The sequence below is a fragment of the Urocitellus parryii genome, chromosome 3 (genome assembly GCF_045843805.1).
Source record: "Urocitellus parryii isolate mUroPar1 chromosome 3, mUroPar1.hap1, whole genome shotgun sequence".
NCBI classification, from domain to species: Eukaryota; Metazoa; Chordata; class Mammalia; order Rodentia; family Sciuridae; genus Urocitellus; species Urocitellus parryii.
In genome coordinates, this window is record NC_135533.1 from 8,680,718 (window position 1) to 8,707,301 (window position 26,584).

General features: G+C 34.8%; 1 protein-coding gene across 1 annotated transcript in view; it reads right to left on the reverse strand.

Moving 5' to 3' along the window:
- Positions 1-26,584, reverse strand: part of Cntnap2 (contactin associated protein 2) — a 1,300,648-nt gene that overhangs the window by 1,239,081 nt on the left and 34,983 nt on the right. Inside the window, exon 3 of the mRNA XM_077795886.1 lies at positions 7,008-7,201. Coding sequence (XP_077652012.1) covers positions 7,008-7,201 — 194 coding nt within the window. The remainder of the gene's footprint in view (positions 1-7,007; positions 7,202-26,584) is intronic.

The window sequence follows — 26,584 nt, forward strand, 5'->3', positions numbered from 1 at the left end:
CTTTAAGACATATATATGAATCACCTGTGAATACAGTCAAATTGCAGATTCTGACTCTGTAGATCTGGGGGTGGGCCTCTGAGACTGCATTTCTAATAAGCTTCCAGGTAGCAAACTTCAGAGGGGACCCCACACTCCATTTGCAGACCTTTGACTTATGTGACTAACAGCATATTTGGTTTTTGCTAATGCTTATGAGCCTGTTTTAGAGTCTGCTTATCTTGCCTTTTTAATTAGCCCAAGAATATATGGAGTACTATGGACACACATGGGATATTTGTTTTCCTTGATTTCCATGAAAATGAATTGATGAGACGAAATCTAATGAAAGCATCATGACCATATTTTCACTGATGTTCAGCAAACATATCTGAATAAAACATTGCTTGGACACAAATTTTTCTGTCAACATACAGGACTCACTGTGACAATAGGATGATGATTCGATTGACATAAACTAACTTAGCATATCCACATATACTTAAAATAACTTCTTATTAACTTTAGGATGATAAACAGAGATGTGATACAATGTACATGTGGAGCTGAGAAAAGTCAAAGCAAAGTGAAAGAAACAGGCTGTTTTGAATTTTTAGGAACAATGTAATCTGGAAATTCCAAATTTATAAAATGCATCTGGAAATCCCAAATTTATAAAATGTAATAATAAAATAATAAATAAATAATTAAATATGCCAGGCATGGTTCTTATCTCTTTACATGGATAAATAATTTAATATCAACAACCACTGTTGTGGTAAATAAAGTTAGTACTGTCATTATTTCCATTGCACAGATGAGGATATTTAGCAGAGAAAGAGTAAATATCCACCCAAAGTCCCACGGATCTGTGTGATTGAAACTGTAATGGCTGGCCTGGGTGTTCGGATTTCAGAATATACGCATTAACTGGCACTTTCACTGCCTTTTGCAAGTCTGCAGCCACATGAGAAGCATGGTTCATTGGGTTCTAAATTTTACCATAAGCAACTATTAGTCGTCTGGCCTGTGTTAAGTTATCACTTAAGCAGAGTACAGACATGCATCTTAAATAAGGAAATTGTCATCTTATTTAAAATTTTGCAGGTCTTCCTCTACCAAGGCATTATATCAGTCTGCATTTACTTGGAATCTTCTAAAGCTAGCCTTGACCTCATTAAAAAGGAAAGAAAAAGAGAGAGAGAAAAAGAGAAGAAAAGAAGTAAATTAACATCTCCATTATGAAAGAAAGAAATTAGCATCTCCATTATTTGAGAACAATGTAAAATAAACCACTGGAGATTATCAACATACTTGATGAGAATTCTTTCAGAGAGGTCTCCAAGCAATCTGGTCAACTTTAAAACTTAAAATAAGCTGGGTGTGTGTGGTGGTGCATACCTGTAATCCCAGTGGCTAGGGAGGCTGACACAGGAGGATTGTTGAGTTCAAAGGCAGCCTCAGCAACAGTGAGTACTAAGCAACTTGGGAGACCCTGTCTCTTAAATAAAATACAAAATAGAGCCAGGGATGTGGCTCAGTGGTCAACTGCCCCTGAGTTCAATCCCAGTACTCCTCCCCCAAAATTAAAACAATAATTACATATATCCTATTTTGTCTCATATATGAAAAATACACTGAAATCTAAAAAAAATATATTTACTATTATTTGACTACCTTTTAGAAATATTATTGAGTGGTATACTTTTCTTCATCAAATAATATTTGACAAAAATGTATTCAATATTATTAATAAAATGGTATTTATATTTTCCAATTTGGGCGGAAAATTAAACACTTAACCACATTTGTTAGGATGGTTTTAAGTAATAGTTCTGTAAAGGATGTTGAGTGACTCACAAATTGACACAAGAAGAAAACTCATGACCCCTTAAAAGGAGATGTTCACAATACAAATGCATATTTAGAAAGGTGATCACAATTCACTAGTAGAAGCATTATAGTATATGTAAAAAGATCTGGAATATCCACTCACCCTATTAAAATTCATGAGACTTTAAAAATATCACCCAGTCAAAGGCGGGAGTAAACAGAAAAATCTATTTCACAGAAATGAGAAACTTACTTTAAATTTACCTTGGAAATTGTTTTCTTCTATACAAGTCCTGAAGATTTTCACCCCATTTATATCAAAGCTCATTTTAGAAAGTGTTTAATGCAGATTATTTTGATGTGTTTTATTTCTCTATAAGCTATCTATAAAATTATTTTGAATATGCCTGTCTGGTCCTTTCTCAAATATCTGATTGCAGAAACCAGGCACATGGATACATAAATAAGCACGGGTAGTTCCCATCTCTTGGTGAAGAGAATTGCATTAGTGTGCTAAGTGAAGTGGAAGATACCATGTGATGGACGATGCAGGATCAAGCAACAGGGATGGCTTTCTTCCTTAGTTTCAATTGCAGAAAAAAAATTCCAGACTTTTTTGGAGACTCTCTGTATACTACTGAACTGTGAAACAGAGGTATTCATGTTTTACATTGATAAAACACGACATTATGGGAACAGATTTTTGAGTGGTTTGGAAAATTAGTGCAACTGCTATAACAAATGGCCAAAAAGAAAGCACAGAACAATGTATTCATTTTGAACAGTGTCCCCTTACATGGCTCATTGCACACAGGACCATCATTATGGTAACAAATAATTTGTTACAAGCATTGCAATGGCACTTGGCCCAGAGTTGGGCCTCCCTATCATGAGTCACCGGCCTGGCCTGCATTGCCCTACCTACAGATGCATTTAGCCATGCTCTTCCCTTTGTTAATTTGAAAAATATGCCACAGATTTGTGCGGTCTACCTCCTATTTTAAGTCATGTGTCCTTCATTAACAACACTGTCAGGTATTTCAAATCATGCATGAAGATAGGGAAGAAGTAGCGTGATGAATAAACCTGACAATGATCATTGCAGGCCCTTTTCCCTGAAAAGACACACTACACTTGATTCACAGAATGCTTCTATAATTGACAGCACTTGTGTTTCTAAAGCCTCGTAGTTTGCAAAATTTCCTTACTTATATATTCAGCTAAATAATCCAGTTGCTATTATTCCCATTTCTTAGATTAGGGATTTCAAGTCAAAAGAAAGAAATCACATCTTCTAAGTTTACAAAACAAATAAATGAACCAAGACATGCAGCTCAGACCTTTCAATCTTATGTATTGGCATCTACTTAACAAACAAATTTAATTAATGGGATATTTATTTAAAAATATAGTGGAGTATATAATTCCAGCTATTAATTTGATGTTCAAAAAACAAAACATTTAATATATTTATCTATTAATTGCTATATTTGCCTTCAAGACTTTTGAAATATTTTCAATTTGTTAAAAACAATGTAGCTTTATGTATGGGTATATATGGATAGAAAAAGCCTGTATATAACAAAAATCCAGACTTTTAACAGGTCATGCAAAGAAATATTCTTTGGGATATATTAGAGAATATAAACTTTTATGTTCTTATTTTGGTAAGTATCAAACTATATAATTCATATGTGGTAAAATATTTCTCCCAGCAGGACTCTAACTAGTAGATACAAGGTAACTAATCCTAATCTGATACTTGCTTAGCATCCACCATTAACAAAAGGAATTAATGCTCTTTAAAAAAAATGATTAGGAATATATAAGGACTTTCTCATGATTAAGAAAATAATTCAAAAAGAATAACTATGTCCATATTACAGTACAGGCAAATTTGTAGTAAGTGTCCTGCAAAATAATAGTGGTACTTGAATAAGGCATTCACTATTAATAAACCATTTTTCTATTTTTTTTCCAAATACCTGCATTCCAAAACCAAGTAAAACTGAATTCACCTTCTTAGCAAAAATCTATTGGAATTCTTATTTAATGTAATGTCTAATGGACTTTTGATAAGAAATGCTTATACAGAATAATTCTTTCTCCTACACATTATACTTAGGAAACCTGAAAATACTGCCGAGAAGTACACAAGTCAGAGTTTGTGGTATAGATTAATTCAATGACTAGGGGGGTGGCAGTTTTATCAATCCACAAATTTCTTTTATATTTGAAAGGAAATTCTAAATATAAGGAAATGGTATCATTAATAAAGTATATTAGGATTCTTTTATACTCAGTATTATCAAAGAGGAGTAGAAGGTTTGGGTAATTAGGAACATTTAACAAATTACATCTTTGTCTATTAAATATTCAGATAAACTACTCTTTAGTAATCTATTAAAAAGCCATTTTCATTCCACAATGTAAGATTCATGACTTTAAAGTCTTATAAAACTGTCACAATACTCTGGTCTTTGCATATTTTAATATTTTATATTTTAACATAGTATCTAATGATAAAAATATAGAATATCCCCATGGACATTTAAAAATATTATTGAAAAGAAGTCATGTCATTTATTTTTTCAACAACTGTATAAAGAGTAGCCACTGACGTTTGTTAAATATTGAAGAGATTGAATTTACATTATCTTACATTCTTCCGAGGTAATCAATCATTTTAGGAATGGCAATCTCAAACACATCAAAATATAATCCTTTGACTCTGAAATCTTAGAAGGTGTTGTTCATCAAAAGCCATCTAATCTAATCGAGGTTAGAATTTTCTTTTAAATCCAAATTACATGAGGTTAAGAAGTAGCATATTAAAAGAAAATCTAGTATTGAATTAACATTTTTAATAAACTTAAGCCTAAAATATTTTTGTTGATGTTGCAAAAGCTAAATTCTAATCACTTAATGCTTGTTAAGACATAAGCTCTGAAGTACTCACAAATTTTTAAAAGTCAATGAACTTGATCTCTTTTAGAATACATCAAAGCAATGAACTATTTTTCATATTAGGATCATATTATTTCTGTCATATATCATTAAAAAATAGTCAAGATTAGAGCCATCATGTGGCGGGCTTATTGACACTTAAATGTGGTTCACAATATTTATATTTCATTTTAAACTTGATTTTTAAAATTTCATGATAATTTTAATGAAAACATATATGATTTGAAAGAATGAAACAAAATGAAAACAGAAAAATAGAAGACTGTAGAAACATATTCTTTATCACCTTCACAAATATCTGAGAACCCTGGAGACCCCATCCACACTCACAACTTGTGATATTTTCACCGCAAGACAGCTTTGGTATTTTGAACAGCACCCGAAGAGTCCATGTCATCCTGGACAATTTTAGTTTCTTTCACCCTTTTAACTTGTGTCTCCTCATTCACTTCATACTGTGACTAATCTGTTAAGCACCTGAACAGATCCCCTGTGGCTACATTTTGGCAGCCATCTTCATTACAGTTTAACACATCCAGGGGGCAGAGGATATGAATATTTCTTAATTGTCAGGTGAAAACTTTATAAAAACACAGATGTGAAAGATAGTTTGGAGTCTGACTTTCAGCTCTTCACATAATTTGATCTTATATTTGAAAGAAAGACAGAAAATAAGGAGTACTTACTTAGCTGGATAGTGTGTGATCTCAGCCCTGATTATTCACACACAGTTAGCTGATCTGTTGTTTAGTTGACTACTCACTTGGTCAGTCTCTGTCCCTCTCTCTCTTTGCTAGGTGTTAAGGCAGGTCAGTTCTAATTTTCTATTCCACTTGTTTTCACTACAAATTATTTTTACCCACAATCTACCTGCAGACTGAAGCCAATCTAAAATATGGTTCTCAATGTTGGAAAAATGTTAAAAAAAAATAACCTTGAGAACTTTTAAATCCCCAAACCCCTTTCCCTGTTTTGCATGTTAGGCCAATTAAATCCAAATCTGAGTTTGGGACATAAGCAAACATCTGTTTTAAAGCTCTTTACATGATTCCATTGTCTATCCTGGGCGAACAATCCCATTGCTATAATTTATGCCTGAGGCATTGAATTATCATAATTGTTAGATGACTTTCCACTGAAGCATTTCTTACACTTGTTTCCTATAAGTTATATATTCCAATACACACATGTTTGTGCTATACAATTACAGCTCCAAGGGAGTATTATTTGGGCAGGCACATCTTTTATTTCCCAGGTATTATTTCCCAGGTATCCTTATTTCACATGATAGTTACTGTTATTAGACACTGCTGAGGAAGTGATAACCATGCTTGGAATTCTAAACTCTGGGATTCTTTTTATTCATTTTTTAAATAAATTTATTCTTGTAAGGTATAAATTCCCTAAAAATGGGCCTGATCAGGTTGAAAGTACCCAGTATTCTGTCTAAACTGTGAAGGGTAAATGTAAAACATGAATATTTCCTTCTCCTCCACTTTGTCCTTCTCTTTGCTTATAATATTAATGGCTTTTTGGTTGTAACTGTTTTTTTGAAGTAGTTAAACTACAATAGATTCCTTAAAATTTAGTATTAAATAATGTATTCAAATGTGCTAATAATTGATTGAATAAATACTACTTTCCAATTTAACTGAGGGTTTTTCTGAGTACATGAATAAAACCTTGTTTTTCTATCACAGTAAGAGAATAAATATAGATCTGTAATAAGAGTATAAAGTACAATTATAGTGTGGGTAAATTGCTAGTGCTCCTGTTTCTCTAAGTTATTTTCCTCATGATTTTAATATTTTATTCTAATTAAAGGTCTCTATCTCAAAAAGTTACCAATATCATGAATCATATGTTCCACTGATGTGATTCTGATCTTTTTGTTCTGGGGATGACTGACAGCCACATACTTTTAAACCTCTTCAGGTCATTTGAATACATAACAGACTGAGACCCATTGTGGTACAATGAGACCAATGGCTAAGTATTGAAAAAAAAAATTGCAGTCTCAGGAAATTCTTCAATGCACAAGAATAAATACATAAATAATGAGTAAATATTTAATAATTGGCTTATCAATAGTTCTAATGGAAGAATAAAGCAACATACAGCTCAAGAGATGGAGGGCCTGGAGTACGTTAACCTGTGGGTCCTCTCCCATTTTCAAATACTGGTACCTCTATTCTGTCTCTCTCTTCTCATTTCTGATAATGACTCACCCAGATATTCCCGTCCTGATGGTAGGGTTTCCAGTTTCTCCCCGTGTCACTGTAGAGCATTCGGTACTGGGTCACCCAGTCGGAGCTGCTGTATCTCCCTTGGGTTGCAATGGCGCTGATCTGCTTCCGGTTGCCAAAGTCAACCTGAAGCCACTGGTAATGGTCACTGTCAGATGGAGACCATCCTCCAGCACCTGAGGGTAGAGGCAAGAGGGAAAGATGAATATATGAGGTTGAACTTGTACAATTGGAACAGATTATTCTACATATCTTAATTGGCCTTGTCAGTGTTGTATTTTGCAGATATATTATGAAGTGTCCTTTATAGATGCCACTGGGACTTCAACTAATAGTCTTCCAGCTGGGTAACATTGATTCTTTAACCTCTTTATGGTGTAATTATGTGCTCATTTTCTCCTGAGCAAATGTCTTCATAATTCCTCAATTAGATCTTATTAGTACATGTCAAAGTCTAATTGGCTGAGGGTTGATCAATTTACCACGAACTCTTCTGCTAAAATCACCAGGAAAAAAAAAAAGTTAACTAATTCCTTTTCTTTCATGTAAAGGTTTTAACTTTTAGTAAATTATAAATGAAACAAAAACCAATTATACACAACTCTCAAATACATTTTGCCTTAAGAAGTTCAGAGTTCAAAGAATGTAAGTACTGCAGTTCTTAAAATGAGATCTAATCTTACATTAGACCCCTGATCTTGTGAGAGGAAAGAGAAACAGGCAGTATATATCACCTCAGAGAGAGAATCCACTGACTCTTTTTACCATATTTCCAGAAAAATAATTTGAAACATTGAATAAAATTAATCATCTTTTGGTAAAATAGGATAACCAATTGGTAATAGTAAGAATATAAGAATATTTATTAGACAGTGACTCTAACTTAGAACCAAAAAAGACTCAATTTTTAGTAATATTCTTAATATTACCACTATAGCTTCACACACAAAAAAAGATACTGAATAATACTTAGTGCTAAGAGGCATTACAATCTGGGGTGAGTTCAGCTACTAACAGACAGAAATGATAGAAAAATATTCAGTGGATTTTCCAATGTACGATATATCAACATAATACATATCACTGTTTAAGTACGGAATTCAAAGGATGGCCAAATAATTTATTCTATGAGAACTCTCATTAAAAATCGTTTTATAAATCATTACACATACATCATTCATTTAACAATGTTTATATTGCTTATGTTTTCTTTTGGCTCTGATAGAATAACTCTCTAAACAACTTCAAAACTGACAAAATATATTTTTTGTAAAAACATACTGTTCTTAAGGACAGGACCACAGGGCGGGCAGGACCCTGATCCATGAGTGAAGATTAATGAGGCAAAGCCACCAGGCTCTTTGCATTTGGCACGGTGCACTTTCCAGATCATGGTACAGGGAAGCAGATCCCAGAGTACAGCAGTGTCATGAAAATGGAAACAGATCAGAATTCAACACTGATGAGGAAGCTGGAAATTGCAGGACAGAGTCCAAGAGAGTGGACAGCTGTTTTGAGAAAGAGAGTTAGAACACTGCATAGGATCATGGAAGTCTGTGAAATCAAGTTTCTGAATCAATATTTTGCTGTGTGTTTGCAGACTAAGACACCAAAGGACTAGCTTATAGGAGCTGTGAAATGAACCACTAAAGGTTGCATGGGGCTAGAAAATTTGATGTCAAACTATATAGAGGGAGAGGCCTTAGCAAACATCCAGTCTTTCAGTAGACATTCCTGAAAGGTCATGCCTTGAAGCAGGGATAACAGAGTCTTAGAACAAGGGCTACTCTGGATATACCCTAACAAAGGTTACTGGAAAAGGTGATTCTGATTCACAAAGAAGTTAACTTCTTCCATAAACAATTCTACACTCCATCAAGCAAGGTCATGAAAGTTTAGAAACTACACAACGTTGCAACCATAATATCCAGTGTAAAATTAGAAAACACACACACACACACACACACACACACACACAATGCTAGACCTGTGCAAAAGCAGAAAAATATGATTCATAACCAGAGGAAAATCAATGAAGGAAACGGACTCCAAAATAACAGAAATGATGAAATTAGCAGATTAAGACTTTAAGGTTATAGATTGGTTTAAAAATAGCTATATACAGCTGTACATGGTGGTACCTAGCTATAATACCTGTGGTTTGGGAGACTGAAGCAGGAGAATCACAAATTCCAAGCCAGTCTCAGCAACTTAGAGAGACCCTGAATAACTTAGTGAGATCCTGTCTCAAAATAAAAAAAAAAAAACAAAAAACTGGGAATGTTGCTCAGTGGTCAAGTGCCCCTGGATTTAATCCCTAGTACTACACAAAAACTATATATATATTTGTGTGTACTTGTATTTTTATATATATTTGTATTTATATATACATATATAGATATTTGTATTATATATATGTTTGAATTATATATATATTTGTATTTTATATATTTGCTTACAAATGTAATTTATCTATTTGATGACACAATGGCTAAAAGCTATAAATTCAAATATCTGAGAAATTCATTGAATTCTAAGCAGTATAAACACCAAGAAAAACCACCAACTGATTTCATAAGTATTTGCTGAAAGTAAAATGTCAAAGAGAAAAACTAACATCATCAAAGAGCAATAACTTCTCAGAAGAAACAATGCAAGCCAGAAAATAAGGAAGCCACATCTCTGACATGATAAAAAGGAAAAAAAATAAATAAAAAAAGAAAGACAGCTTTCTGTAAAATTCTTTACCCAGAAAACAATATCATTTTAAAATAAAAATAACATAATAATATTTAAGAGAAAAACTGTGGAAATTAATCACCTGTGCTTGAGGATTTTAAGAAAGTTAAATTTGTAGCTTCAGGGAAATTTTTACCATTTTAAAGCTCATATTTTCATGAAGAAATGAATGTTGAATATCAGTAAAGGTAAAATAGAAGAAATGAATGGTTAAAAGATCAGTAAATATAAAATACTTGTTTGAGATTTTAATTTTTTAAAAAACTATTGAGAGTTTGAAGCAAAATAGTAACACTGAATTAGAGGGTTTATAACAGAAAGAGTAGTGAAATGTGCAACTCTTGTCATACAAAGGATAGGAGGTAGAACTCTGAATACAGGGCACCTAGCTTCTCACATCTCGTGTGAAGTGACATTATTTGGAATTCGAAATCAAGGACCAGACATCTTTTTATGTAAAAGGTTGAAAAACTGAACATTTGGGGCTATGAGGGCTGTGCCATCTCTATTAGAAGTACCAAATTCTGTCAGTCAATGTGGCTGTGTTCCAGTAAAAATTGTTAATAAAACTCATGCTGGTGGTTGGACAGGGGCCTATAAATTATCAACCCATGCTCAAGACCAATCTCCCCCCCAAAAAATAAAATATGTGCTTTTCACTATATCTAAATAATACTTCAAAACTTTCAGAAAAGATTTCTATAGAGTGTGTGTGCCTAAATAGCATATGTATTATCTGTAGGGTGTGTGTAGACTATGTGATAACTACTTTCTCAACTAGTCTCATATCTTCAGTGCATAGTTTCACTGGAATGGTCTTTCTAAAATGCTAATCTGATCCTATTTCATCCCTGCTCATTACCTTTTCACTGATCTTCATTGCCTGTGGAAACAAGATCCCTGCAAATTCATACACAGGAGGCACTCTTGGAATAAACTCTGTCCATCCACCCATTCTCTTTCCACTCAGCCTGGTAAATAATTAGTGAGCTCTCTGTGTGTTCCCTTGAAGTATGACCCAGGGATTTCCTGGAAAAGGAATGAGAACTGTACCCATGTTTATAACCCTTCCTGGTGTTATAAGTGTCATGACAGGCCGGCCTGGGGCCATTCAGGACCAGCACCCTGCTTCAACTTGTGGCCATTCTGCAGTACATTCTGAGCCTCAGAGCTTCCTGTGGGCTTCCTTCGTTGAGACTGTATTGCACCTAACTTCTTCCTCTATTCTCGGCTTCATTCCTTTCTCTTCCTTACCTTTTCATCCCCAAAGTGCTCCCTGACTAATTTCCTACATGCTATCTCCATCTCAAAATTTGTGTCCTGGGGAATCTAGTTGATAAAACCACTGGGCAGCCACTTTCTACATAGCCTGCTCACCAGCAAGAGTTACTTGTCCTTGCTTAGACATTTGTGTGTTATTTACATACCTAACTTTTTGTCCTGTTGTAATACCTAATATGTTTTATAGTCGTTTTTCATCCACATGCCTATTTTCTAGAATTCTGTAAAATTCTGGAGGGGTCTCAGATCAAGTTTGGCGATATCAGTATACTCAGCCACCATGAGATGATGAATATATCTTCTAACTTATTAGATATGCAGTTCCAAAACTTGAAAAATGTGTCCTCAATTGTGTATAAATTTTCATGTACACATGACTAAAAGAAATAGGATAATTTGGTCAATGAAGTCAGCAAGTAATTAATACAATCAGAAAAAAAAGGTGGAAATGTGTCCTAGTGTTTGTGGGTAAAACTTAGAATTCTTTCCCTAAGTGTCATGCTAAAGAATACTCCAAAATAAATTTTCTTACATTACCCACATTTTGCTGCACTATGATTTCTCAGTGAGTAGGCAATTAACATATGGCTACTTAATCCCATTTATCTCATTACTTTTAGCACCAAAGAATTTACTGTCGACTTTAAAGGAGACAAAAATCTAAAGGCAGGGGAAGTACAAATAAAAGCTTATTTTTAGTAGAAGTTTATATGGAGAAAATAGTGATTAACTTTAAGGGGAGGGCAAAAGTCAGGTTTGCAAGAGGAACATGGTGGAAAGATCAATGAAAAGGTTCCTCTTTCTCTTTGATCTATCAAGCATGTAATTTGGGGAAGTTGATTACTTTGTTCATTTGGCTTGTGGTAACTTCTATTGATCCAAGGATTAAGAATGATATCTCTTATATTGCAAAAAAAAAAGTCTGGAAAATGGTACGTAAAAGGGTGGAAGTATCTACCAGCATAGAGTAGGGTGTTTAGGAGGACTTGGTTTTCCTATGCCCAAGTGGCTGGAGTGCATATGGGACATTCAAAGAAACTGAGTGGATACTGAAGAGGAAGGAGAGGAGGTAGAGATATTGACAGTGAATAGTCGTGAACCACTAGAAGACCTAAGAACTCTCACCTAGCAACAAAAAAACAAAAACTATCCAGCAAATAATGAGTAAATTGTTGGAATAACTTGAAAGATGTGTACTTATTGCAAAACTATTTCCTGAGTAATAAGAATTACTTCCTCTCTCTTTCCCTCCCCTCTCCTATTGTTCCCTTCCACTGTTTTTCTCTCTCACAGACAGGCAGTTCTCTGTGTGTCTGCATGTGTGTGTGTGTGTGTGTGTGTGTGTGTGTGTGTGTGTAAAAGATACAGGGAGTTTGTGTTCTAGGTGCTCATTCTATGATGGATCCTTGAGAGATAAAATACAACAGAAAACCTGGAGCAAAGGGTGTGAGTTCTCTGAATGGATTCAGTCAGTGCTCTGAACTCACAGGACAGTTACTTTCCCTTTGCTCTCTGTAACTCAGTATCTCTGAGAGCAAAGAAGAGCTCAGTGGGTGGTTCCAGAGAAGGCATGGAGCTCCTTTCTTAGTGATAAATGACTCCTGAATAAACATGCCACACAAGCTGACAGTTGTAAGGCCACCAGAGACTGTAAGGCTGCATTCTAATTTAGAAGAAAACAGTGAAAACAATTTCAATTAAGGAGAGAGCTACCTTTAATAACTGGCTGAGAAATATGTATCAGATGAAAACAATAAATTGAAAAGGAGACTCCAGGCAAGATAGCATTATGAGTTCAGGCTTTGAGGTCTCCTTCTGTTCCAAATACACAATATTTTTAGATAAGACAGATAAAAAGAAAATTGAAAAGACATAGGCCAGGATCAGAAATAAGATAAGCATCTCCATGCACAAGAAATGCAACCAAAATGCAGACAACAGGAAGGTTTGAGGCTGAGTTAAGAGCTGAAAACATCAGCGGCAACTGGACCCTTGGCGCTTAGGAAATATTGGTGAATGTGTTACCTGGATGTGTGTCTGCAACAGGACGCCTGTGTTAGGGCTAGAGACCAAGATTGGCTAAAGTCTAATTTGCTTTTGAAATGAGAATGGAAAAAAAAAATAACTGTTCATTCTCTTGGATATGTGACTTCTATAAGACTGTACAAAGAGGTGAGAAAACAGGCCATGTTGTACTTTGGCTTGTCTCTAGACCTAGAACTCCCTAATGACTCAGAGGTCAGGCACAGGGCCAGCAATGCAGAGATGGGTTTAGACTGGGTTTCCTGGGACATTGAGTAGAGAACTTTAGAGCAGAAGGGAGAAAAGAAGATGAGGGGTAGAAAGAGAAGGTGAGGGACAGTGACCATGAAAGGGTGTATATGGGTTGGGGGGAGGGAGGGGGATGTGCACTCAAATCCACAATCACAGGAAAGAAAATGAATGCCACAAAGTCAAAGTTCAACACAAATTAACTTCAGTGCAATGAGGACCATTGGGAACAAATACATTTTAACTTCTTGGAAAAACTATAAAAGAAGTAATACATGCCATTAAAGCAGTGACCATTATGATACAGAAAGTGAAGAAATAAAGCACTTACAAATGGTAACATAAACCAAGAAGTCATCTTAGTCATTAAAAAAATGTATTCATTGATAGGGAAAAACTCATCAGAGGTAAATCTACCCATTTTAATTGTACAGAGAATAAAAATTTTTAAAGAAATCATGATAGAATATTTTTTTCCCAAAAAAACTGAATACAAAAAGACCCACCACCCCATGAGTTGAGAAGAGAGCTGAAAAGAGCACGTAGTGAGAGCACGTTATGATGGGTGTCATGATGTGTAAATGGAAGACTGGTCTGAAAGCATACGACTGACGAAGTGTGACATTTAAAAAAAACAAAAACAAAGTGTAAGCATCCTAGTTGAGAATTATCTCACTGTTAAAGAAAAATAATAGGCACCTTGGGAAGTGCTAAAGGGACTTGCTAATGAGCTCAGGTTTTGAGCTCAGATTTTATTTACAGCAGGACATAAACACCTGCAAGGATCTATGAAAAGTTGGATAAATAGCCTCAGCCATGTGCAGACACTTTTTGATCAGAGTAGCCATTGAAGGGAGCCATACCCATTAATTAACATCTGTCCTCAGCAAGAATTAAGCAGCACCACAGTCATTCCTAAAAAATGGATAAATTAATGCTTATATAAAATCACACCGAAACAAAAGAGCATGACAGCTATTTTTGAAGCAAGAGAGAAGAAAGATATCATATCATCAGATAGGATGAAACGGCGGGAAGACAGAGCTATTTCTCCCATTCCGTCCTTCTCCAAGGATAACGGTTCTCAGAGCATTCTGGGAGCAGCAGAGCTGAGCATGAGGCATCATCTCCTGAGACGAGTTAGGACCTAGTAAGAAATGGAGCTGTGTTGACGTTTTGGAAACATTCAAATTCAGATTATATCCCAAAGGACTGACATTATTCATAAAAGGTAATCTTAGTTCCTTTGAATATTTATCAAAGCTGCTGCCAGAAACTCAGAGACAGGCACAACATCAACAAGATCCACAGAACAGGGGGAAAAAAAATCAATGTTAAAAGGGAGAGAATTGGAAAATCTAAAATATGTAGAAAACATCTTCTTTAAATTCTTGGGTGTGCATTGTGAATATTTAGAATAGAAGAGAAATGGAGGTCTGGTGATAGTGGAGGTGGTATTGGTGGGTTACAAAGATTTCCCTTTAAAATCAAGTTCTTATTTAATAGAACACAATGCATTCCAAAGATGGATCTCCAACTTTAATTACAGCAGAGCATTTGGCAAAATTTCTGATAAGTAATAAAATGGCAAAATGTGGCCTGGGAGATAACAGCTTTAGGTAGATTCAAAAATGGCTAATAATCATGCCCCAAATATGTTGATTAATGGCCATGTCAACTTGAAGAGAGCTCCCTAATGATGTGCCACAGGATTTCACCCTGTATACTGTCAGTTTTAATATTTTTATTATTTAAGGCATGAAGACATGCTTATGAAATTTGTCAATTATATAAAACTGGTAAAGAGACCTAATAGGATAATAAACTGAACCATGATGTAAAATGTTTTTGACTGTCTGGAAATCTGAGCACATCCCAGAACAATTTGTCTTAATATAAATAATAAACTAAGATACCCATTACTGATTCTATGCTAAAAGATATATAATGTTTAGAAATAATTATGTAAATTTAATTTACTCTATGGATATAATCTGATCTTGAAATTATGGCATCCAACTATATTTCTATGCTTGCTGTATAAGATCAAAAATATTTTCGTACATTATGTAATCTTCACATCCATCTCCCTCTCCCCTTGTCCTCAGTGAATCGGCCCAAAAATTTATCCATGTGGTTGCTGCTTCCCTCACTGTGGTGCTCTTGGGAGAAGATAAAAACTTTAGGAGGTGAGTTCACTGGTCCCTGAAGTGCATTCCTTGTCTCAGGGCCCTTTCTTTCTCTCTCTCTCTCTGCTTCCTGGCCACCAAGGTGAGTTGCTTTGCCTTGCCACACTTGCCTGCCATGATGATTCTTTGCCACAGACCCAGAATCAATGGTACCAAGTGACCATAGACTGAAACCTTGAAACCAAGTAGCTACAGTGAGTTTTTCCTTCTCTAAGTTGATTTTCTTAGGTATTTTGTCAGAGTGATGGCAAGCTGACTTACTACACATATTTTGTTGACTTTAAGATATATTCTGAAACTATCATTAGTGAAGACAAAAGGGTCATTAGTGCAATGATAGATAAATAGATCAAATAAGCAAAATACGGATTTCTGACACAAACTACATATATGCATGTGTGTATCAGCACTTGAGGTATGACAAAAGTCATATTTCCAATAATGCATTCAGGGTCAATTCCATATCCACAAAGGAAGAACGGAAATGTGCCTCTGTTGTACACAATAGTTAAAACTCACATTTAAAATATGCAGATCAAGTTGTAAGAGATGTGTTGTGGTTTAAATATGAGATATCCCCGGAAAGCTCATGTGAGAGACAATGCAAGAAAGTTTAGATGTGAGCCAGGTGGCGTGGCACATGCATGTAATTCTAGAGACTTGGGAGGCTTACAAAGTTGAGAAGCAAGAGAATTGCAAAGTTGAGACCAGTGTCAGCAAATTAGTCAGCCCTAAGCAACTTATCCTTTTATCACTAATCCTTTAAGACCCTGTCTTAAAACAAAAAATAAAAAGGCCGGGGATATGACTTGGTTAAGTGTCCCTGGGTTCAATCCCCACTACCAAAACAGAAAAAGAAAGTTTAGAGGTGCTAAAATGATTGGCTTATGAGAATTTCAACCTAATGAATGCATTTATCTATTTGAATGTATTAGCTGGCAACTATAGGCAGGATGGGTGTGGTTAGAGGAGGTGGTTCACTGTGGACATGCCTTTTGGAGTTATATTTTGTCCCTGGTGAGTGAAAGCTCTCTCTGTTTCCTGACTGCCATGTCCTGAGCTGCTTTCCTCCACCATATTCTTCTGCCATGATGTTCTGCCTCATCTCAGGCACAGATCAATGGATTTGGCTATCTATGGACTGGAGACCTCTTAAACTATGATCTCAAATAAACATTTTTTCCTATAAAATTGTTATTGTAGGATCTTTTGGTCACAGCCACACACACACACACACACACACACACACACGTTGAATAAAATAAGGTGAATCATTTAACTGTCTAGCAAATGACATAGATAAATGAAATCACTTTTGTGGTTGAAAAAATTTCTTAAACAGGCTCAAAAAGCACCAATTATAAAAGAATGTATGGATAAAGTACATTATATTAAAAAGAGAAACTACTGATTATGAAAAGGCATTAATAAATTTGTGAGATTGCTAACCTTGGATTTGGGTAAAATATTCCTAAATATACAACCAACAAAATGCTCAGATCCCAAACATGAAGTCCTACTAAACAATCAGAAACATTTAGACAATTCAATAAAGAATGAACAAAATCAGAAATTGGAAAAAATAGACGCATTTATGAATTTCACAAGTCAATTACATTTTAAAATCTTTGATTTGTTTCTTAAAATGTCAAATATTACCTCAAGATTATGTTTTAGGAGACCAAAAATTGGAACCAGTACAGACTTCCATTGTTGCATAAAACTACATGGAGTTTTCATAGCAGCAAAAACTAGGAACCTCAGCTAAATCTGATCTACTTCCTGTCCTGCATCATAGCCACAGAAATCAGCACAGATTCAGAGCCTGGATCAGTGAGAAAGCAAATATACTCTAATTTTAACATTATTTTACATACATTATCTACATTCATTTTACATTAGACTTGTATACCTGTATACAATGTAAAAATAATGTGATTAATGTAATAATGTATGACAATTAAGTTTAATTTAAAAATCTTGACTCTGCAATTTTAAAGTTTATTTACCAAACACTATAAGTAATTTCTAGTCTTATTTTGAAAAATGTCCTTGACAATAACATGACCAAGAGAAATACACTATTTGTGTGTATTACCGTAGTTGGCGGTTTTAGAAAAGGAAGCTATAGGCTGCCAAATATTAATGTGATATTAAAGAAAAAATATTAAATCAGACATCAGTAATAATAAAATGGATTACAACTAAAGTAGCAAGCTCCTTATTACTGTAGATATTCAAGTTACAGCTAGAAAATCAGAATTAATTTAGAAGTAGAAATTTATATTAGATAAAAGACTGAACTAAATGTTTCACTTCATATAGAAAGAACATTGAAATGCAAACTATAATGATAAAAACCATTAGCAATAGTATCAAATTGTTTTTATTTTTTAATGCTTATTATACAGGTTTCGGTTGATCTATTTTATTAATATGGGGATATTATTTACACTATTGCTAAAACTTGACTATATATAATTTTTACTGTTAATGAGTTAGGTCATTTCCATTTTTACAGTGAATAATTCCCCTGGTTCATTCATTCAGCAAATATTTATATTTATGGAACACTTCTATAAGTTAGCTATTGAGGTTATTTTTTTAGGATTTTTCAATTTTCACTACAGTTTTTAAAACAAACTTGAATATCTAGTTTATTCATTTGGAGAATGTACATAAATATTCTTTATTTAATAAATGTTTTGTCACATGGGAAATCAAATCTTTCATATATTTTTAATGTTCACAGAAAGAGTTTGTATATAATAATAAAGATTAGCGTTAATATTACAACCAAGTCGAAGTCATTGAGAGATGCTTCCCGTTTGCGAGTGTGCAATCCTGCTGTGAGGTTCTGCCTGGGTGACTCTCCTGGAGGAGCTCCACGCGGCTCCCTCCAGCATCCCTTTGTTCAGTGTTCTTCTAGCTGTGGTCAAGGACAAAGCCTTCATTAGTGGGTACAAGCATGAATGTTCCCAAGAAACTTAAATCTGTGTGAGCAGGAAGTCAATTTTACATGTGCAAATCTACTTCTTCACGTTGTATTTTTGTAATTTGGGGCATGTGTTCCTAGTAAAGTCTGAAGAATTTTGGAAATGGCATAGTTAATTAGAAATATTTTTCCATTCACTGGCATTGTCCAGAAAATGACATCATTCTCTTCTCGGGTAGTTTTTGTTCCTAGTTTAACAAAGAGAATTGTAAATGCATTCTTATTCATTCAGCTCCCCCAAAATATTACTTGACAGAGTGCAGAAAGTAAATTTATGGGATAAAAAGGGATTCAGAGCTCTACCATACAACAGTCATTTTTAGGTGATCAAATAAATTGCCCTCTATTTGGAATACTGGAGGCAGGAAATCATTGTAGAAATCAGTTAAAGAGCAAACCATAAATAAGGGGGTAAGTAAGGAATCATCCATTTTTTGAAGTCTAGAACTGGTCTTTATTCCTCATGAATAACCACTGCTACGTTGCTACCCTTAGCATAACAGGTACTCAATAAATATCTTTTAAAGGAATGAATATAAGAAGCAATGAAGTAAAAAATGAAAATATGAATAAATCAAATGATAAATGAATATTATTCTGGCAGTAAGATTTCTAAAACACGATGTGAGAATCCCTGGGCCCAGCTGACTGGTGCAAGGAAAGCCCATGAAAGACAGATTGGACTATAATAAAAAGTAATCCCTTAGTCACCCTTCTGGTTCTCATGGTTTCTTCAGTAGAGAAATATTAGGAGCTTTTCTGGGGATGCCTATTATATTTATTCTAGATATTTGTCTTGTCTTAATATATATTAGGTGGACATTCTCATTGAAGAATGTTTCTGTGGTCATTATTTAAATTCTTTTGGTTGTCTGCATAAATTAAATCTTTTAAAACTTAAGCTGTAGCCATTATCTTTGAGAAGTCCTTGGGCTATATCAAAATTCTGATACACAGAATGGACAAAACTAGTAAAAGAGCACTTTTTCAGTTCAGTTTTAACAAGCTCTGCTTGATCTACAGCTGTAACTCAGGTGTTACCACGTCCTTCACTAGGAAACTTCTCACAATCACTTCCTTTGCTTGCCGAAAAGCATCAGCCCACATAGGTCAGCAAAAAGACCGGGCAGGTATTCTAAAGGGCTGGGATTTACTCAGTTATTCCAAGTTATTCTAAGAGGGATAGGCCATGCCCAGGAGAAATGGCTGAGCAGATACACAAATCAAAGTGAAAATCAATCCCAAGAATTCAGATTTCATTCAGTACAGTGGGAAATTTCTTTAACTTGTGGAGATTTTAGCTAAGAACTTAACAGTAGGTGAACTTCAAACCAGATTGTCATGTACATTGTCAAAATCTAGTTTCCATCTAGTGTTTTGTGCAGAATGTTACTTGTCATTGATTCCCTCACTTAGGAAACAAAAGGGTCAGAAGACCATTTACAAAATGGAAATGTTCTAACTGGTAACTAAATATAGTTTATTGTTTATTAACAAAATAATTAGAGATGCAGATAACATCTCTATGCCATCTGCCTCAGGGACTCCTTTACTGAAGCCTCATTATTTTCTGGGGCACAGTTTCTGCTCTAAAAGAAATCACTAGAAGAAATGTCAAAAAAGCAAAAAGAAATGCATATATTCTTTGTTCAATTAAAAAAATCTTTTATGGTACATGGAATTACATGTCAGTGGCAAATGAACAGAACATATGCAAAACAGTATATATAGATGTGTATGCAATATATATATATATATATATATATATATATGTAAATGGAATCAACTGATATATGCAGATTTTATAAAAACTAAATATACGATTCATGCAATGATATAAAGGTACTAGTGGCCTATGCAATGATATAAGGAAAATGTATATGCAATGAATTATAAGTAAGATCTATCCTTCATGAAAGGAGAGATATATGAGGGCTTTTCCAGTGAAATATCATGATAATTGAAACAGATGTTTCTACTGACTTGAAGTAGGTGGAAAATTGCTTTGTATCTTCAAGTTTTATACTTGTATGCAGTCTATGATATACTAATTTTCAGTGCTTGAAAACATAGGTCATAAAAACTTTCTCTGCTTTAGTTCCATTTTTCTTTTTTTAGGAAAAAATACGAAGAGTATTATTCTCAAGATCAATACAGTTAAATATAGTTAACACATCCTCTTAGATCTAACTCAAATGGCTTTTACGAGTACTGTGATCTGCCCCATAATTCACACACAGTGAATGACTCCTTCCTCTTGGGTCAGCACTTTCTACACACATTATTTATTCCAATCTTGATGCCAGCTCCTGGGTGGTGAGCATTGTATCCTTCCCCAGTTCATTTTAATAATCCATGAATGGCACATAATAGCTCTTTCAATAAACATCTATTCTAACTACAGAATCTGTTTTAGTGAAGAGGGCATTTGTATACTGGCAAGATAAAACGATTTCATCAAAAACATTGTGGGTGTATTTGGATATAAATAGAAAATATTTATAGTACTCCCACCTGCCTAGGCTCTGAATGTGTAGGGGAACAACACCAGGAAACAGTGGTAAAGGCAGATGGAACTTGTAAACACAGTCATCCCTCAGTATCCACAGGAGATGGATTCCAGGACCCACTCTGGAAACAATTTGTGGATGCTCTTGTCTCTTATTTAAAATAGCACCATTTTTATATGTAACTGATATAACCCCCCTATATATTTCTTATGGTTTAGATATGAGATGTCTAAATGCCCATGTATGAGGCAATGCAAGAAAGCCTACACGTGAAATTATTGAGTTAAGAGAGTCTTAAACTAATCACTGCATTAAAACCCTGATAGAAATTAACTGGCTATTAACTGTGAGCAGAAGGGTGTAGCTGGAGGACGTGTGTCACTGTGGGTAAACCATTGGGGTATGCAGTGTGTGTCTCTCTGCTTCCTGGTGCCCATGTTCTGAGCCATTTTTCTTCTGCTTTGGTGTTCTGACTGACACATGTTGGGCTCAGAGCAATAGAGCCAGCTGTCGATGAACTGAGACTTCTGAAACTATGAGCCCCAAATAAACATTTCCATCTCTAAAATTTTTCTTGTTGGGTCTTTTATTAGTCACAGAAGTTAAAATGTTGTCTAAAACCGTATTTTAGATCCTCTTTAGACTGCCAATACCAAATACAATGTAAAGTTGTATGGATGGTTGCTATATTGCATTGTCTAAGGGATAGGGACAAGGAAAAAAGCCTTCCCTTGTGTAATACAGACATAATTTTTTCCTATTTTAAATTTGTGGTGGTTGAATTCCTGGATGCAGAACCCATAGATACGGAGGCTGACAGTACAGTTGCTTTTAGGGAAATCCTCTGTTAATATCTTCATACATACAGTGGAGTCATCAATTCTCCTCACCAAGATTTTCTTGAATAGTTTCTTCTATAATGTGAGACTGAACTGGCTGATCTTGCATTGTGTCAGGATAGAATTTTAGAGATGAAAATCCCATTAAAACAAAGCAAAACAGGCTCCACATTCTTTGCACACTTTAATAGAGCCAACATCTTTTGCTTTCATGAAACATTTACCACATCTTTGTAACTACCATGTCACTAATTTTGATTCGTAGACTATAATTTTATTTATAACCTGAGATTAAGATAACATATTATAGCAGAAAGCATGTTAGACTAGAATTGGGATGAAACTGGTTTTTAACCTACTTGTAAAACTAAGTTTTATGACATTATGGAATATGGGATCCAACTAATTAAACCTCAATATTTTGATTTGGCCATGATGAAAATTGAAAGAAAACATATGCTCTCATTGTATTTGATGAGGAACCTTGCAATAAGAAGACACATTATCATTAAAATGAATACTTTGATGAGTAATGCTCTCACTATTTTGTTAACATCTAATTCACAAAAGATCTCATTAATAAATATTTAAATCCCATGACTGTAGGAACAAAACAATGAGTCAGAGGCAGGTTGAACAAATATCTAATTAAGTTTAAAAATATTTTTATCTATTTTACCCATTTTACTTGATGTTTAATGACATATAATGAAGGAGCAAGAAATTAAGATATTCACTTGATAAATAAGTGGTTTTTGTTTAAATCCTCAAGAATTTAATCTTTGTAATAACCACAGGGCTTATAAAACATATTTGTTATAGGAAGTCAAAATTCAACCGAGTAAGCTGTGAATGGATACCAGCCCTGTACTAAGTCATTTAGGACCATGAAAAAGCAAAAAGATATTGTATAGCAATCCCAAAGCTAACAAAAACAAGTCAATCAGGTGAATAAAAACCATCCTTGGAATAACTAATTAATCACTACAAAAAAAAAGACATTGGGAAATCCAAAACTGATAGATGAAAAAACAATAAAAAATGATGGATTGGCTTAAGGTCCTATCAGTGAATAGGAAGGGAGACTGTCAGGGCAATAGTAAAAGCAGAAAATGAATCAAGGATTCCTTCTAGATGTTTTGACTTGAGAAACCTGGAGTGTGTTGGTGCTAACATTGGGAAGAGATGGAAAAGACAATTAGAGAAGCAGATTTGAAGGAGGAGAACAACAGTGGTATGTCAGCCTTAATTGGAGGTGTCTGTAGATATCCAAGGCAAGATTCCAAATTGGTTGTGTACATGAACCTGGGTCTCTGAGAAGTCAGAGATTTGGAGCCATCAGTTGTTAGGTAGCAAGCAGACATGGGTGGTGAGAAGAGGGAGTCGAGCATTCATTCTGAACACTGAGTTCCATGCTAACTCTCAGACTCTTCCTTTGAAGCAGCTCACACAGGCCACTCTGAGCCAGCATGGGTTTAAGAGAGAACAGTAAGTTACAACCCTTGACCAACAAGCTTGTTATTTCCAGGGTTCTTCTTTCTTCTTAGGGATGAGGAATGTAGGTCCAGACTCCTCTGCCAATAGAAAGAGCACAAGGTATCCTGTTCCAGGCCAGACTGGATGAAAGAGGGCCTCTGTGACCTTCACAAAGCCTAATGACTGAGGGCCTCTTTTAGGTAGAAGCCTTTGCAGTAGGGACTTACGTGACTGATACCATGCCACTGTCAGTCAACAGCTAGCAGACAGTGCTTGGTGCAATTCTCCAGAAACCTCCCTTCTACCCCATTAAGTCTCAGAAAGAGTGAGTTATTGCTCTCCTCTCTGAGAAGACCCATCCTCTCCCTTAAGTATCATGGCTTCTTGAAATCCTCTCATTCAAAGACACAAGAGCCAAGAATACAATACAACACAATCTCTAGTAAGAAGTTTATAATTGTGTGTGTGTGTTTATATGTGTGTGTGTGTGTGTGTGTGTGTGTGTGTATATATATATATATATAGATAGATAGATAGATAGATAGATAGATAGATAAATTATTTTTTGCATTGATGGGGATTGAACTCAGGGGCCTGGCACAAACTAGGCAAGTGCTCTACCACTGAGCTACATACCGATTCCTTTATGAATGGTTTTAACAGATGATATTAAATGAAATGACCTGGTAAGAGATGTGTAGAGAATCCAGGACCCAAGGCACATGCTAATGTTTGATAATATTTTAGAGGAAAAGAAAAAGGAAGGGCAGATAGGCAGAAAGGGAACCAGGAGAATATGTTGTACCATGATAACTAAGCATAAAAGCTTTCCTAGAAGGAGAAAGAGGTTCTTATGTGTTTTGTGATACAATATGGTGACACTCTTCACGTGAGTCAAAGTGTAATCATGTCCTTCATCTATTAGCTCCACTTGGTCAAGGTTGGAGTTTTTTTTCTTTTCTTTCCTATTGAAATAACTCTCATGGCTTGTCACCCCTTTTCAGAGGGAAGTAGATTTTTACACAGATATGTTTACTTTTCTACTATATGATTATTCAATAAACTGAAGCAAGGAACATCTAAATTTTCATAAGTAAATGAAAGGCAAGAAACTTGGGAAAAAACAATTACATATACTGTTTTGTAGCATTAGTAAAATTAATAATAGTGATTAAATATTGATAATAATGATGATTTTTCAAGTGATTACAGAGCAAAATATGAAACTGAAAATATACTAAGTAATCACAGATAAAATTATAAATAATGTGACTCAGGACTGTTTCAGAGTAAAATCTGAATTCTTTACTAATTCTATTTATTATTTAAAAAATTTTCTCCATTAATAATGTTAGATACTTTATCATTGGTTTTTACTTTATTACTGTTAACCAATGAAACTAAATATATTGCACACTTATCATATAACCATCAATCAAAAAGTCTCCCTATAACCTTCATCTATTCTTTTATTTATTTCTTAATGTTTTTCTTGTCTCATTTTGTGATCTTTTGAAATAACAAAGATGCTAAATTTTAGTCAGATTTCCATAAATAACTAAGGACCACTTAAAGCAATAGATGTAAAAGCTATCTTTATAAAAATACCAACATTATATATGTTAAAAGAAAAATCTCAGATAGTTTAGGTGACTTGCCTATAGCACCAGAGGGACCGAAATCAGGTGGAATTCTCAGAAGTCTGATCCTAAAGCCCATGCTGTCTTTTCCTATGCAAATTTTATATTTTTATAAGTAAATATTGAAAACGAAAAAGTACTTATATATACTGGAATACTATTTTAAATTGTTCTTAAAAGTAATTTTGCTTGGGGCTGAGGTTATTGCTCAGTGGTAGAGTGCTCGCCTAGTGCATGAGAGGCCCTGGGTTCTATTCTCAGCACCACATAAAAATAAATAAATAAAGTAAAAGTATTGTGTCCAACTACAACTAAAAAATAAATATTTTTTAAAAAAGTAATTTTGCTTAACAGAGAAACAAAATGTTAACAATATGCTAAATGGAGAGGGGAAAATGAAATAGATTGGCCTCCTCAGGAAACTGAAAGTCAGAGGATTCTATGAACTACTTAATAGGCATATCAAATCCTTCTAAAAATTAATGAAGTGTCACTGGTTTAATACTGAAATAAAGGCTAAAAGCAGCATGCACCATTAGAAAATTGTCTACTGATTATTATTTGAATTTAGGGTTTAAGATGAATCATTCCCACCACCCATTAGAGAACTTGCCAGTTCATCAAACTATTAAAACTGTCTGGTACAAGAACGAACAAGGATTTTCAAGTTGATAAAGAACCTGAGAAAAAAAGAGGGGTACTATAAGCAAATGAGGAAACAAAATATGGAAAAGCTTAACCACACTACTACTAATATAAATACCACTAATATTTATCTAGATCTAAATTTAAATTCTAATTTTTCAAAAATTTTGAATACCAAAGTGACTCAGACAAGAACATATTTTTCATCCATGTGTCACGTTCTTTCTCTTATAAGTTTCTGAGACTTTTAATCAATTGCCATCCAATTGATTTTGATTTTGAATCGTGCATCTTTAGCATTGACATGGTTGGTTCCTCCTCTGCATTTACATTTGTCTTGGCATCAGAGGTCCTGCCTGGCCTGGCCCTCTTTCTTTAGCTCTGCCGTTTCTGTTCATTTTTCTTCCTCCTTTTCATTTTGCAATACTGGTATTTGCAAAATTCCCTTGACCCAAATTGAATAATAGTTTTAAAATAGCAGCCAAGATGTCTACCTTTCCCCCTAAAACTTCTGCCATCCCGTATTAGAGACTTTAGTTCAAGTTGCATAAACGGTTACCAACAATTCCTATTTAGGTCCTTCTTCAAGTCTGCCCCTGCCCATACAATATAAATTCATTTTCCAAATTACATGCTCTTTTATGTAACTTATACAGGACGAGCTCTTCAGCGAATCAGCTGGCACTTGCTGAATTCGTTCCGGAATCCTGTAGTCAAGGTTTCCCACCACCACAGCTGGTGTAAACTCAATTGCCCTTGCTGGGCGCCCTTTGCTGGCTCAGAGTGGAGCCGCAGCAGGGATCTCTGTTTCTTACTTTTTACTCTACCTACGCTGGCTTCTCCCCACAAAGGCCCACATCTCATTTTGATGTCACTCTAGGCTGTCCTTCAGGGCCCAGATCTCTGGGTCCATTAGACCCACATCTTGGCATGCTTGGTTTTACGTGGTCAGGGGTCTGGGCTTTGCTTCTGTA